Source organism: Neophocaena asiaeorientalis, unplaced genomic scaffold, assembly GCF_003031525.2.
Source record: "Neophocaena asiaeorientalis asiaeorientalis breed wild unplaced genomic scaffold, Neophocaena_asiaeorientalis_V1.1 scaffold828, whole genome shotgun sequence".
Lineage (NCBI taxonomy): Eukaryota > Metazoa > Chordata > Mammalia > Artiodactyla > Phocoenidae > Neophocaena > Neophocaena asiaeorientalis.
In genome coordinates, this window is record NW_020175443.1 from 1,177,754 (window position 1) to 1,191,950 (window position 14,197).

Here is a 14,197-nt window from a genome sequence, read left to right on the forward strand (position 1 = left end):
TCCCATATACCTTCTGTGTCTTTTTATGCCTTAGTGCCTTTAAACATGCTGAATGAACCTTCCACCTAGAAGGATCTCTCCTATCCACCCCCATCTCCAGTACGGTGAACTCCTACTCATTCTTCAAGACCCAGCTCAACATCCCTCTTCTGCTAAGGAGGCTTCTCTAAATTCCCCAGGCTGAGCTGGTCACTCCCTCTTGATTTTGATAAAACTTTGCATACTTGCTGTCTCGATTTCTTTAATTTTTTATGCATTCTTCAACGACTTCAAGGTGACTTCTGCCCTGAACAATCCAATGCCCCTAGTAACCTCCATGTGGCTAAATCAAGTAGACATATTTCAGTCCTTATCTTGACCTCTCAGCAATACCTGACACTACTGACCACCACCCTCACCTCTTTTATTTTCTCTACTCCTTCTTAAAACTCTCTTCTCTTGGCTTTCTTTGTAGGACAGTCTGCTAGACTTCTTTTCTCTCTCTCTTTCTCAACCTTCTTTGTTGGCTCATCTTCCACCTGATCTCTAAATATTGGAGTTCCTTACGGCTATGTCCGGGCCCCTTTTCCTTCTCACGCTCTGATCTCTCAATAAGCAATCTCTTCCACACCCATGGCATTAATTAGCCTCCATATGCTGATGACTCTTAAATTTACATGTCCAACCCAGACTTTTGTCCTGAGCTCCAGATTTCCACATATAGCTGCCGATTCAATACGTCTACTTGGGGTTTCTCAGGTACTCCAAACACAGCAGGTTCAAAACTCTCATTGTTCTCTGCCTGAGACAACAGTCCTTCCATCCATTAAGTTAGCTAAACCAGAAACCAAGAGTCATTATTGACCTACCTACCTCAGCTTTACCACTGTATCCAGTTGATCATCCTTCTGACTCTACCTTCTAAATATTTCACTGTTGACTTCTCTCCATCTGCACTGGTATCCAAGTTATTACCTGACTACTACAGTAGCATGACTCATCACCCTGCATCCACTTGATGCCTCCAATACCTTTCTATACAGCAGGCAGAGTGCTTTTGAAGACAGATTCATTCATTCATTCATCCATTGAAAAAAATGTTTTAAGCCCCTTCTAATGTAAGTTGTGACCAATACAGGCATGTCCCTGATCTCTTGGAACTCTATTAACAGCATATGACTGGGGTACCTAACTTAATTGGAATAGGGGAAGGAAAGTTTCTTTAAGGAAATAATTTTCCAGCTGAGATCTGAAGAATGAGTAGGAATTAATTAGGCAAAAAGAGGGCTGGTGTAGGGGAAAGAGCTTTATCAACAGAAGGAGTATCATGTGCAAAGGTCCAGAATCAAGACGAAGCAAAGGTATGAGAAAACTGAGAGGGCAGAGAGTGAGAGGCAGAGTAGAGGAGATGAGGCTGGTACTGCTGGGCACAGCCAGGCCCTGAGGGGGGGTGGCTCTAATTGGGAGGTATTTGGGGGGTAGGAGCCCCCTCAAACGGCCCATCACAGTGGATGAGTGTGAGAGTGGGAGTGGGAGCAATTTTCTAAGGAATGACTGCAGAGCTTTCATCAGGGTTTTATAGCCAATCTGTGACCCCTCTCCTTCCCTAGAACTGTAAAGAACCACTGATGGTGTATGAAAAGCCAAGGCAGGAACTTTGGACTTTGTCCTAAAAGTAGTGAGATGCCATTGGAAATCATTAAGCCAAAAAGTAACATGGCCAGATTGTAAAATCTACAGGGCAGGGATTTTTTTTTTTTTTTTTTTCCTGTACGCGGGCCTCACACTGCTGTGGCCCCTCCCGCTGCGGAGCATAGCCTCCGGATGCGCAGGCTCAGCGGCCATGGCTCACGGGCCCAGCCGCTCCACGGCATGTGGGATCCTCCCGGACCGGGGCACGAACCCATGTCCCCTGCATCGGCAGGCGGACTCTCAACCACTGTGCCACCAGGGAAGTCCCATTTTTTTTTTTTAGATTATGGCCAGGTACGTGGAGAGTTTCTTGACTTTTGGGAAGTCTGAGGTCTTCTGCCAGCGTTCAGTAGGTGTTCTGTAGGAGTTGTTCCACATGTAGATGTATTTCTGATGTATTTGTGGGGAGGAAGGTGATCTCCACATCTTACTCCTCCGCCATCTTGAAGGTCTCCCTCAACTCCTAGGTTTTTAACTTGGACACCTCCAGGGGAATGCTTGCCTGGGTGGCTTTGGTATCAAAGGTGCAAACTCAGCCAGTTAGAACACACCTGAAAAATGTTTCTCAAAAACATGTTGCTTTCTATGGATAAATTTGTTGGTTTATATAGTTCAGAATATGGACTATTGATCTATGTTAGGAAGTATCCCCTGACTGATCACGCACTTGCTTTCGAACCCACTAGTTATCTATAAACCAGTGAGACTTCCCAGACCTCACTGGTTGCCCTGAGATTGTATACATTATTAAAGATGTTCTGATGAACTCACTGTAATAAAATTACAGCTCTGAAACTTGTAATAAAACTCTGGTTTAGGGCTTCCCTGGTGGCGCAGTGGTTGAGAGTCTGCCTGCCGATGCAGGGGACACGGGTTCGTGCCCCGGTCCGGGAAGATCCCACATGCCGCGGAGCGGCTGGGCCCGTGAGCCATGGCCGCTGGGCCTGTGCGTCCGGAGCCTGTGCTCTGCAACGGGAGAGGCCACAACAGTGAGAGGCCCATGTACCACAAAAAAAAAAAAAAAAAAAAAACAAAAAACAAAAAAACTCTGGTTTACTTTTGAGCAAAGAAGAAAAAGAGAAAAACACTATTAAACCATCAGACCAACTTGTGCACCCATCTTGTTTTCTTCCCAGTGTATCCAGACTTGATAGAATTGAGGATAATTTCATTTGAATAGAAAGCATGCCCAAGCAACATTTTTTAAAAAGCTGAATTTTACCAAGTACTTTTTCTTACAGCTACACTGTAAAAAATTCATCTCCTAGATGCAGAAGTTGGTTTTTGTGCTTTGGGTTTTTATGTTGCTATTTCCTTTCCTTTAGAGCAGACCATTTCAAACTTTGCATATCTAAGCAAACCAGTTACTTGAAAAGCAGCCCTACTTATATTCTCAGAGTTTTACTGCTCTATATAGTCAATGTCTTGGTTTAAGCCAAAGGGAATTTGTGGTTTCTGAGATCAGAAATTCAACTACTTTCTAAAATGAAAAGTTAGTGATTAAATTAGCCATTTGTAGACCCAATCTTTGGTTCTAAATGGTACTTAAATGCTTTAATGACATTTCCACTATTTTGTAGTAAAAACATGTCAATGATAATAACCTGTATTTATAACAAAATAACAAAAGAATAATGTTGGAACCTCTACTAGATATTCTAAGTCTTGCTTAAAAATATATATCTTATTCCATTTTCCTCCAAAGAAAGAACAGAGAACATGGAAAAACCTTTCCTCCCATCTAGTGGCTGGAAAATATAAAAATGCCCTCCATGTGTTTCTTGGAATTCCAGGCATTAGGGATTGTCTGACATCTGGTTGTTCCCTCAGTTAAGCAAATATAAATTCTAAAATCTTTACCAAAGCTGAGCCCAATGGAGAAATATATATCTATGATGATTCACTAATCAACTTGTCTTAAATCAATAACATATAAGTCTCATCAAGCAGAAAGAAGGGCCATGGTGCTTCCTAATTCATTATTCTGAACCTACGATTAAAATAATAATAATAATAATAAGGCTGTATGTTTCTGCTAACTGAAAAGGGACTTCAATTCTATTTGCCTCTAAACCAGCCAGTGCCCTAGATCTCTCCTGACCCTTAATTGCCCCTTGTTGGCCCCACACCTTGACAACACTTCTCTCAAGAGCTGGATGTGCTGAATTCACTAAAGAGAGCCAAGAAATTGTCCCTGGGGCTTCCCTGGTGGTGCAGTGGTTGAGAGTCCGCCTGCCGATGCAGGGGACACGGGTTCGTGCCATGGCTGCATCCAGGGGCCTCAGCTCCTGAAACTTTGAATTCCAGACTCTGATACTGGCAGCAGGGCCTCTGTGCAGGGCTAAACCAGCCCACAGGAAAGCAGGTTTAGACTGGTTATGCAGCAAGAGGGATTAATGCTTGGTCTACCTGTCTTGTCTATGCCTTGTGCAGACGTCAAAATCTCTGCTGAATTGTGCCTATCTCTGATGATTCTCACAGATTCAAAGAATGAATTTTGTGTACAGTCAGCAAAGTTCTGAGAGCTCCAGGAAGAAGAGGAAGGTCAGCCAACCAGTGAAAGCCTTCATCCCTGACAGAAAATGAAAGTTAGATGCCTTTGCTACTTTTATTCTAAAATAAGTTTATTTTGCAACAAATATGCATGAAGTGTCTTAGTAGGAAAGTAAGCTCCTATCACCAAAACCTTTTACTAAATTTGCTGCTCAACTTTTTGAGTCAGTTTACTAAGTGCTAAATTACTGGGTAGGACATGGGTTCACTTTGCCACAAGGAAACAAGGTCACCAGGGCTGCTTTGGGACAGCATTACTTCAAGGCTGAGTTAGAGATGAGACACCCTTTATATTTGTAAAAGAACCACAGCAGCTATTTTGAAAAGAAATAAGCTGTTGTTCTCAAAGGAAAGAGGGTTTTCTTTGCATAATTAAACTGCCCAGGTACTTAGACTACTGTGAAACGTTTTAACTTGTTGTAACCTGTGTGCTAGAATCCCTCTTTAGCTTTATTAAAATTCCCACAAAATTGCATAGCCTGTGTGTGGTGGTGCTTACCCAGGTGTGATTTTTGTGTTAACTTCAATCACGAGGTTGATCAGCTAAGTGTTGGACCAAAACGTACTCTCCCTGTAGAGTTCCTCAAAGCTGGTCCTCCACCCTGTTCTGTTGTCCAGCCCGAGACAGGACTAGGCTGCAGTGCAGGAGCCTGGCTCCCTTCTGAAGGCCGATGTTAAATGCTTCCCCCAAAACTTCAGTTTATCAGCCTGTAACCTGCAGATGATGCTACTAGTCCTCTCCTTATTCTGGAAGAATTTTGATAGACTTAATGATTAGTATCAGATGAATAATAAATGATGAAGTATTATTTTTATTATTTATATAACATGAAATTTAATAATTTTGTTTAAATGGATAGGACCAATAAGTTAAATGTTATAAGTGTGTGTGCTTTCTGGTTAAATAAAGCCAAAATACGAGGTATTTTTTGGCTCATCTTTTTTTTCTTCATTCAGATCAGTGTAGAAAGGACATCAGTACCTAGAGTGCTTGTTAAAATACAGATTACTAGGCCTGCCTCATTTCTACTAATCAAAATCTCAAGGGGTGGGCCCTATGGAAAACTCCCTGGGTTCTAATGCACACAAAAGATTGAGAACCCAGGACCCCTGATCCAGGCTAAAAGGAGAATCCCTGCTAGACATGCACTTTAGCCAGCAGAAGGCTGTGGGTTGTAACAGAGAAAAATCTGAAGGATCCTGCCTGTCCAGCACTACCTTTTGTGAGACTCTCATCCATTTCTGATTGCCCACAGGCAGCCTCCAAACTGGAATCTTGAATTGGCCTGTAGCACTGGGGCCTGCCAGAGGGGAGCATTTTCCCTTCTCCCAGCATGTTAAGTATACTCACATAAGCTCACTCTGCCACTAAAAGGAGGAGGAGGGGGAAGGTATTGGGTTTATTATATCCTTGATAGAATTGTAGCCTGAGTCACCACAATTTCTTTTAAGAGAATCATATAAAGAGATTAGCTGTCTAGTAGAAGGATTAGGTTTATTTTGTGTCTCTCCAGAGCGTAGATCCAAGACCAAATTGGTGAAAGCTATAGGAGGTCATTTGGACTCGGTATAAGGAGGAACTTTTTAACTCCACAGGTTGTCAAAAATTTGAAACAGCCTGCCTTGTGAGGCAGTGATCCTACCCGCCCCCCAAGCGTTTGAACACAAAGAAGCTTCATATATACTCTAGGAGGCTTTGACTCTCAGAGCAAATTAGTTATGGGGAGTAATTAGTCAATCTGGATCTCAGAAAGAACCATTTTGTTTAAAAGAGGAATTTAGCTCTTAATCGATATTTATAATTTTCATAAACTTAGCCTAAGGTGGCAGGTCCTTTAAGTCTAGAATCTGAATCTGTCTAGATACTTTTTTAGTGAGTTTACCGTCTCTATTAACACCCCCCCTCCCACAATGGATGCTAATAGGTGGAATGTGTATGTCTGATGCAGTTTGTGTGAGGCAGCAGAGAGAAGTTGCTGGGCCTGTGCCCTGGGCTGGGCACACAAAGGAAGAGATCTGCTATCAAGAGGACCTGAGAACCAAGAAAACGTGAACTAGCTGATTTTACACAGCAGAGTTCATATGTGCAACCAGCTATCAAGACTGGAGGCTGTTCAGTGCTATTTACTGGGTGATTTATTGGGATGGGGGGAAAAAAAAAGAACCTCTTTTCTAGTCTATTCATTTCTGTCCTTAATAATAATGGAATGAGTAAACATAAGTTCATCAAGGAGCTGGAACTTCAGGGAAAAGAAGGAAGACTTAGACCCCGAGCTGGGGAGCCTAAGCTTTGGCACACTAGCCATTTCCTCACCCTGCTGGTGCCTGGGTTATCAGTGTGCTTATAAAAATCAGCTGCAGATAGCTTGGAAACTGGGACATTGTTAAATTAACATTTTTGCAGGGGAAGTTTGGCTGTCTGGGGTTTTTCTGTCTTTACAGAAAATGGGTCTAGCTGGAAAGAGACAGATTAGGTTCATGATTGCCACTAGCCTTTGAAGCCAGGCACCAAAACCACACCTTCATTTCCCTTCTTGTAGGTCCCTATGGTATCTGGGTTCTTTCATTCTCCAGCTCACCTCTACCAGGAAGACACTGGACATGTTCATCAGTGTCAGTTACATTCACAGAAGTTCAAAGTTGTGTATATGTTTTTTAAAATAACACTAACCATTAGAGCCAGTTTTCAGTGTGTCTTAAAATTGTCAATTCACGGTTTCAAACCCAACAGTACTGGATCTTGAGAGATTTCCACAGATTCTTATAGTAAAAATAATTCTCGGTCAGAATTCCTTCACCAGTCAGAAGGAAGACCCAGGTGATAAAATGAGAGTTAACACACTGTGCTTTTAGGAGTTAAAGCAAGGTCCTCCCACGGTATGAGTCTAGATTCCGAACAAGCGAAGAAATGCCTTTGTCCCAAATGTATTCTCTTTAGAAATTATTAGTTTATATATATATTTTTAAAAAGGTAATAGTTTCAATGTGATTGTGTGTTTGTGTAATGAGGCCCTGGATGAGACTTGCTATGCAGTTTGCAAGTTTCTGTAGAGGAGGAGGGCCTTAATTAATGGGCTCTTTGGTTTTGCAATGGTAAAGCCAAGATCCTATCCAGAAATGGAGAGACATGAGGTGCTAATCAGCTCACATCACTTCCCCTTGGGTGACTACATCTCTGCAAATAGGGTCTACCTTCTGGGAGTGTCGAAGTTGTTGAGACTGACTCTGGAGGTGGCGGGCTCACAGTGGGGAAGGTGGAGGGTAAACTGATCACTGCAACCTGGCTGGAAGTTGCCGTGAGATTTGCTCAGTAGGGGACCCTGGGAACAAGTCTCACTAAACAGTCTCGTCTGGTCTCAACTGTGCCATGAGGTTCAGCAGTACAAGGGTTTCCCCGTGGCAGGAGTGGTGAGGCAGGCAGATTCAGAGAGCCAAAAACATCTAAGACAGACTGGTGGAGCACAGACCATTCCTTGGGGATTCAAAACTTAGGGACCTGGTATAAGAGTGGGGTTCGTTACTTGTGTACCGCAGGACTCCTGAAGGCTGGAGGAGTCTGGGGCATCTGGATTCCATCTGGATAATTACTAATCGGCTCTAGGGTAAGGAGGCAAATTTAGGTTTTCATCTTTCTGTGAGCAAGGTAGTTAAGGAAAAGGCTAGGGTGCTGGCTGCAGAACCTGGTTGCCGTTTTCTAGACAGGTTGTTTCCCTGCTCTAGCCCTCAGATTACTCAATCTATAACATGTGGATAATAGCGGTACCTACCTAGTGACACAGTTGCGAGGATTAAGCCAGGCAATTCAAGCTAAGTGCCCAGCGTGCGTATAGTCGGTGCTCAACAGGTGTTCATCACTTTTGCTATTTTTTAGCTCTTGGCGCGTCCCCTTTCTTAGTCTCAGGAGCTCAGAGTTCCTGTGCTGCTTTTTGCCTACCCCGAGATCCTGCATGGACACCCTCTCCAAGCCTGGGCTGGCACCTGAACCATGCTCCCAACTGCTTCTGTTCTCAGCACCCTCCCCACTCCTTTCCCTCAAGACAGTTTGATGGAAGGGAAGCATCAGATGAAGCTTAATGCGCTGCCCTCCCACATGTGCACTTTAAAACAAAAGCTTGTTTATAAGGAAACTGAATCTCACATAGGGAATGAGATATGAGAAAAGATTGAATAAACAGGGAAGAAGAAAGTCTAAGGAGAACTTCATAGTTGTCTTCAAATATATGTGAGGCCGTCTGGAAATGCAGGAACCACAGATACAATCTGTGTTGTTCCAAAGACAGAACACACAGACCCAGGAGAGAGAAGTGGCAGGGAGGAAGGTTTGGGCTCAACATATTGAAGAATTTCTCCCCCATGCAAGGTGCCTGGCACACGGATTTTAATGTTTTCGTTAGCAATTAGAGCTGCCCATGACTGCTTCTTTTTTTTTTTGAATGAGTGAATGAGTTTTATATGGAATTTTGATTTTTTTGGAAAATTTTAAAAATTCTTTTTAATCTCTATTTTTATTTATTTAGTTTTTTTAAAGAAGATGTTGGGGGTAGGAGTTTATTAATTAATTAATTTATTTTTGCTGTGTTGGGTCTTCGCTTCTGCGCGAGGGCCTTCTCCAGTTGTGGCAAGCAGGGGCCACTCCTCATCGCGGTGCGCGGGCCTCTCACTATCGCGCCCTCTCTTGTTGCGGAGCACAGGCTCCCGACGTGCAGGATCAGTAGTTGTGGCTCACGGGCCTAGTTGCTCTGCGTCATGTGGGATCCTCCCAGACCAGGGCTCGAACCCGTGTCCCCTGCATCAGCAGGCAGATTCTCAACCACTGTGCCACCAGGGAAGCCCTATTTTTATTTTTACAGTTTGATGATTTATCACAGAGCAAACACCTAAGTATCTACCACTCATTCAAGAAATAGATCACTGAATTCCCTGGAGGTCCAGTGGTTAGGACTTGGCGCTTTCAGCTGTGGCTCGGGTTCAATCCCTGGTCGGGGAACTAAGATCCCACAAGCGGCGCAGCGCAACCAAAAAAAAAAGATCATTGCCAGCATTCCAGAAATTGCCTTTGTACCTCTAGCAAAGGGCTACTCCTCTCTTCCCCATAAAAGTAACCACTATTCTTTGACTTTTTTATCCGTGACTGCTTCTGACTGTAATGAGTTCCCCATCACTAGAGGTGTTCAAGCCGAGTTGTCCAGGATGTTGCTCTATGGATAAGAATTGAATCAAATGAATATTGAGGTCTCTTCTAGGTGTAAAATTCTATGACACTGTTATTAAAGGTAGAATTTCAACAGAGAGATTTCGGGAGCAAAGCAACATTTTATAAATCATTTTCCCAAAAGGCAATAGAGTGAAGTTGTTAAAGCTGAGGGTTCTGGACTTAGACATTGCCTGGGTTCAAACCCTGGTCATCCTACTTACTAGCTGTGTGACTCTGGGCAAGTTTTTTGCTCTCTCTGTACTTCAGTTTCCCCATCTGCAAAATGCGGTCCATAATAGTGTCTCTATCGCAGAGTTATCGTGAGAACTAAGTGAGTTAATATAGGTAAAGCACTTTGAAGAATGCTTGGCACAAAGAGAGTTAATGCTCAATACTCGTTAGTTACAAGGTATTATCTGATACCCTTGCTACTCTGCAGCTTTTTACGTCTTTTCAGTATGTGAAAGGAAGTCCCTTCTACCATAATTGACCCTGACCTTGTTTTTTCCTAAATCATATGCCAGCCATGGCCACTGTAATTAACCAGTGCACTGTCTATCTCCTGTAGGCAAGCTTTAAAGCTAAACAAGCAGGCAGAGCCTGTGACGCACAGTTTATGAAGGATCCTGCTGATGAAACTCAATCAGGGCCGTGGACACCTTAACCCTGACACATGCCTGGCAAGTGGTGGATGCCCAGTAAATACTTGTTGAATGAACAGATGAACTTGGCAGGGTTCTTATTATTTCCTACATTTTATTTATTTATTTTTGATTCGGTAATTTCATTCACATGACTTAAAATTCAAAAGGAACTAAAGGCTATAGAGTGAAACACATCCCTCCCGCCCTGTCCCCAGTTTTCCTCCCCATAGGTGACTAAGGTAACCACTTTCTCATATGTCTTTCTAGAGTTTATTTTAGGCATAAATAAGTAAACATACTAGCATACGCACGTTGGTTTCTTTCCCTCCTTTTTAAACAAACAGCCACATACACTGTTCCAGGTACGTTTACTGATGTGGTCACAGAAGTGGGGGTGAGCATGGGCGCACTAAGGATGAATTAGAGAAGAAAAAGCTCAGAGACAGAAAATCAACCAGGCAACTCTTGCATCAACCCAGATGTAAAGTGATCAGAGCCTGGGCTAGTATATTAAAGGGGGTAATCAGGGAAAGAATTGTTTGAGTGGGTTTTTTTTAAAGTTTTACACCAGGGTAACTGCCACCACAATCAAGATATAGAGCGTTTCTGTCACCCCTAGAAGTTCCTTCATGTTCCTTTGTAGCTGTGCCCCTCCCTGGGCCCACATACCCACTCCTCTGCTTTGTCAGAGTTTTTCAGCTTCTGTGTTCCAGGCCTACGTGGTGTGGTGGGACCTCCACTCGGCAGAGCTAATCATAGTATTAGTCAACCTCAGTGGCACTTCCTCTGGGCTGGGCGTTCTACTAAGCACCCACTTGTGCTCATCCATTTAATCCCTTCCACACCAAAGGAGGCAGGTCCTGCTGTTATCTCGATTTCTGATGAGACATCTAAGATACAGAGAAGTGAAATCACTTGCCCAAGGTCACACAGCTAGTAGAGCCAGAATTTTGAACCCAAAGCAATGTGAAACTAATCAAGAAAATACTCAAACTCCAACAGAAAGACTTCATTACTATTTAACCAGAGCAAGGGACGGGGGTAAGAATCCTTCGCAGGTTAATATAGAATGGATTTGTCCAGCAGTCTTCAAGTGTGCTTTAAATGGCTGGTAGCCTTTCTTCATGGGCATTAGTCAGTCAGCAGGCAGAGTTTCATTCCCTGGCCTTCGATGTGCACACCCGCCACACCGCTTTCTCCTAAGAAATTACAACATTCAGAACTATCTCTTTATGGTAAAGAACTGGTGTGGTCAGGGTATTACTGAGAAGACAACTATCTCTGCCTATCTATGGGTCCAAGAATATGCATGTCATTCTGAAACCACAAGGAACGTGGTTAAGTCCCCTGGTCACATCTCTCAACAAAGATTTATCTGTTTTGCTGTTGCCTCCAAAGAGCTTCCCTCCTGGACTAAGATGTTAATTCACGGTGATGTCTACTAATGGGCCTTCCCTAAAGAGGAGCCTATTAAAGGAACTAATTACATTGAAGGTTCAGAAAACTTCCCAGCATAATGAAATGGCTCCCCAGCTGTAATAGCCTGAGAAAGAAACCACCGATCTAAATCCTGAGACAAGTTCCTATAAAGTGAGAGGCAAGTTTGCTCCGGTAACTACAGACCCTAGGAGAAACAAGATAGTGAAAATGTTAACAATGAAACCAATTTTCACTCACTGATGGGGTTTTATTAAATATAGATCATGTTTTTCCAAAAATTTCAAGTTCTTTATTACCGCCTCTTTTATGAGACCTATGTTTGCCACTTATTAATACTACCAATTAACATTAAAATGCAATTTTAATGTTTTTTTAATAAGAAAATAGTTCTCTCCAGTCAACATAGAATAAAAGATAATGGAGTTAGGATGGATTATGTGGCACTCAAATTCAAGAGAAGGTGGTAGAATTATCCTTTCTGGAAGTCTAGATTGGTTTCAATGCAGTGTTGCCTAAAGCCCGGGGAGTAGATTAGGTGACTTTCTGGTCTCTTATTCCTCTGTATGGCCTGCTTGTACACTGTCCAAATCTCCAGAAATGACAATAGCAGAAGAAAAAAATAATGGCAGAAGATTAACTGTAGTGCTAGGGATTGTGCTAGTTACTGATAAACCACCAATTTGTTGGTTTCCAGGTAGACTGAGGAGGGTAGCGTAATGTGGAGAACTGGCTAGCAATTTGGCAGAATCTGGGTTTTAATCTTAATCTTGGTTCTCCCTTTATTTCTGGACAAGTCATTTATCTCCTCTCTTCTTCTGTTTCATTAGCTGCAAAATGCAGATGGTGACCCACCTAGGGTTTTTAACAGCCAGGAGGTAGATGCAAGGGGTGGTGACAGCCCACGCTAAATCTGGCCTTGTGCCTGGAATCCCTCTGCCTGGGCTCTGGGGTAGTTTGGAGGAGGAAAGGAGAGCTCCCTTGGGGGCCCAGCCCATTCACCACTGGTTCTAGAGAAGGCCTGATCCCCAGGAGCCAGGGGAGACCATACCAGTCCTCTGGCCCCTCCTCCAGACGTTAAGGTTACTGTTGAGCAAAAGTGAGACTTATCTGAACCTAGTCTACCGTCAACTATAACATGGGCTTCACTTGGAATGAACTCAGCCTTAAGGTTGGGGCCCAGGGGAAAGGTTTTTTAAAATTATTATTATTAACGAAACTCATTTACAATTACGGTATACATAGAACAGTCATTTACATGCTATAAACTCTTTAGGAGATTATGGTGGTGATACACTATGTAAACTAACTTTGAAAAGCTACAGAGGTTGCAAGATGATTAAACACCTTTCACTCTCCTGCTATTTGGATTTTAAGTGTTTCTTAGAATGGGCAAGTGACATAAAATCTAACCTACTTCTAGCTAAAAGTCTAACAGTTCTGATGGAAACTGTTAAACCAATTCTGCAACCAAAAGACAAACGGCTTAAAACTGCCAGGTATCAGTATTATTGTATTATTCCCTTTAACAAAAACTTATAACTGAAATTTATAGGTAAGAATTTACAGTAAGCAGCAGGTACTTGGAAACTTGTCAGTTAAGGTTTCCCATTAGAGAACTTCTGCTGTAAGCTTTTTAAGCCTCTAAAGTCAGAAGAAAGAAAAAAGAACTTTCACAATTAGTTTCTAAGGAAATTATATAAAAGTCATAATAACTAAGAGAAAAGTTTTAGACTGTCATTTCCAACAGGACATGCCCTCCTAAAGAAAAACACATTTTTTTTTTTTTTTTGGAGAAGGCTGTATATAAATAACAATCAAAATCTATATTCTTGATATATTTCTAAAGAAAATAGTTAACTAAATCTCTTTAAAGTGATTTTATTTCCTGCTGCTCCCCCAACCTCCTCAAAATTGAGGATACAACAAATATTTGCATAGGTTTATTATTCACATTTAATCATGAATAATTCACTTTGTACAGACAGCTGGGTAAACAAGAGATTTGGAGTTTCCTTTTTCTAGAATATTTTTCCCTTGGCTGAAAGGAAACAGCATCAGTGTGGTTTTATATGGTTTCCAGTGCCATCCTGTCCTCCCTCCCTCGAGCAGGAGGCATCCCCTCTTTTATGCTTTTTTTTTTCCATTTCTTTCTTTCTGTCAGTTATTGGGCTACACCTCACAAACACTTTTTTTTTTTTTAATTATGGAATGAAAAATGAGCTCCACCACTCAGTACTTTGGTCTGCAAGACAATATCAAGTATATGTTCACGGACCTGCTTTTGTGTAGATACTCTCACAGTGTTGGGAAAAGATCCTTCTGAGCTCGTCCTACCTCATCATTAGATCCTTCACCTTCTATCACTCATTAACAATTTCACAATTATTTGACTATCTACCACAAAGCCGGCTCTCATTTCCCTCTTCTCCTCCCGGGCCTACGTGAGGAAGTGAAGCACGCATCACTGCACACAGGTTTATCCAGGGCATTTCAACCTGGGCAAGGGGGTATAATTTACCAAAGGTCAAGGATCTTTCCAGTTCTGTGAACGTCACCAACCAAACTGTGATAGTATAACTTGTGGTTTAGAAGAGAATTAGGCTTGCTGTATGTAATTCAGCTATGACCAAATTGGGGGTGGGGGGTGGAGGGAGGTCACAGTATACCCTTGAGAAATCCCTGCTCTTTGTCATGA

At 42.4% G+C, this 14,197-nt stretch overlaps 1 protein-coding gene across 2 annotated transcripts in view; it reads left to right on the forward strand.

The window, feature by feature from the left end:
* The window catches only part of HORMAD2 (HORMA domain containing 2), a 71,220-nt gene extending 66,839 nt beyond the window's left edge, over nt 1-4,381 (forward strand). The window contains exon 11 of one of the 2 annotated variants that reach the window (XM_024768024.1): nt 4,153-4,381. In XM_024768024.1, the coding sequence (XP_024623792.1) occupies nt 4,153-4,257 (105 nt within the window). In that variant the 3' untranslated portion in view covers nt 4,258-4,381. The remainder of the gene's footprint in view (nt 1-4,152) is intronic. The other variant, XM_024768023.1, reaches the window with a different exon arrangement.
* Nucleotides 4,382-14,197: the final 9,816 nt, after the last annotated feature.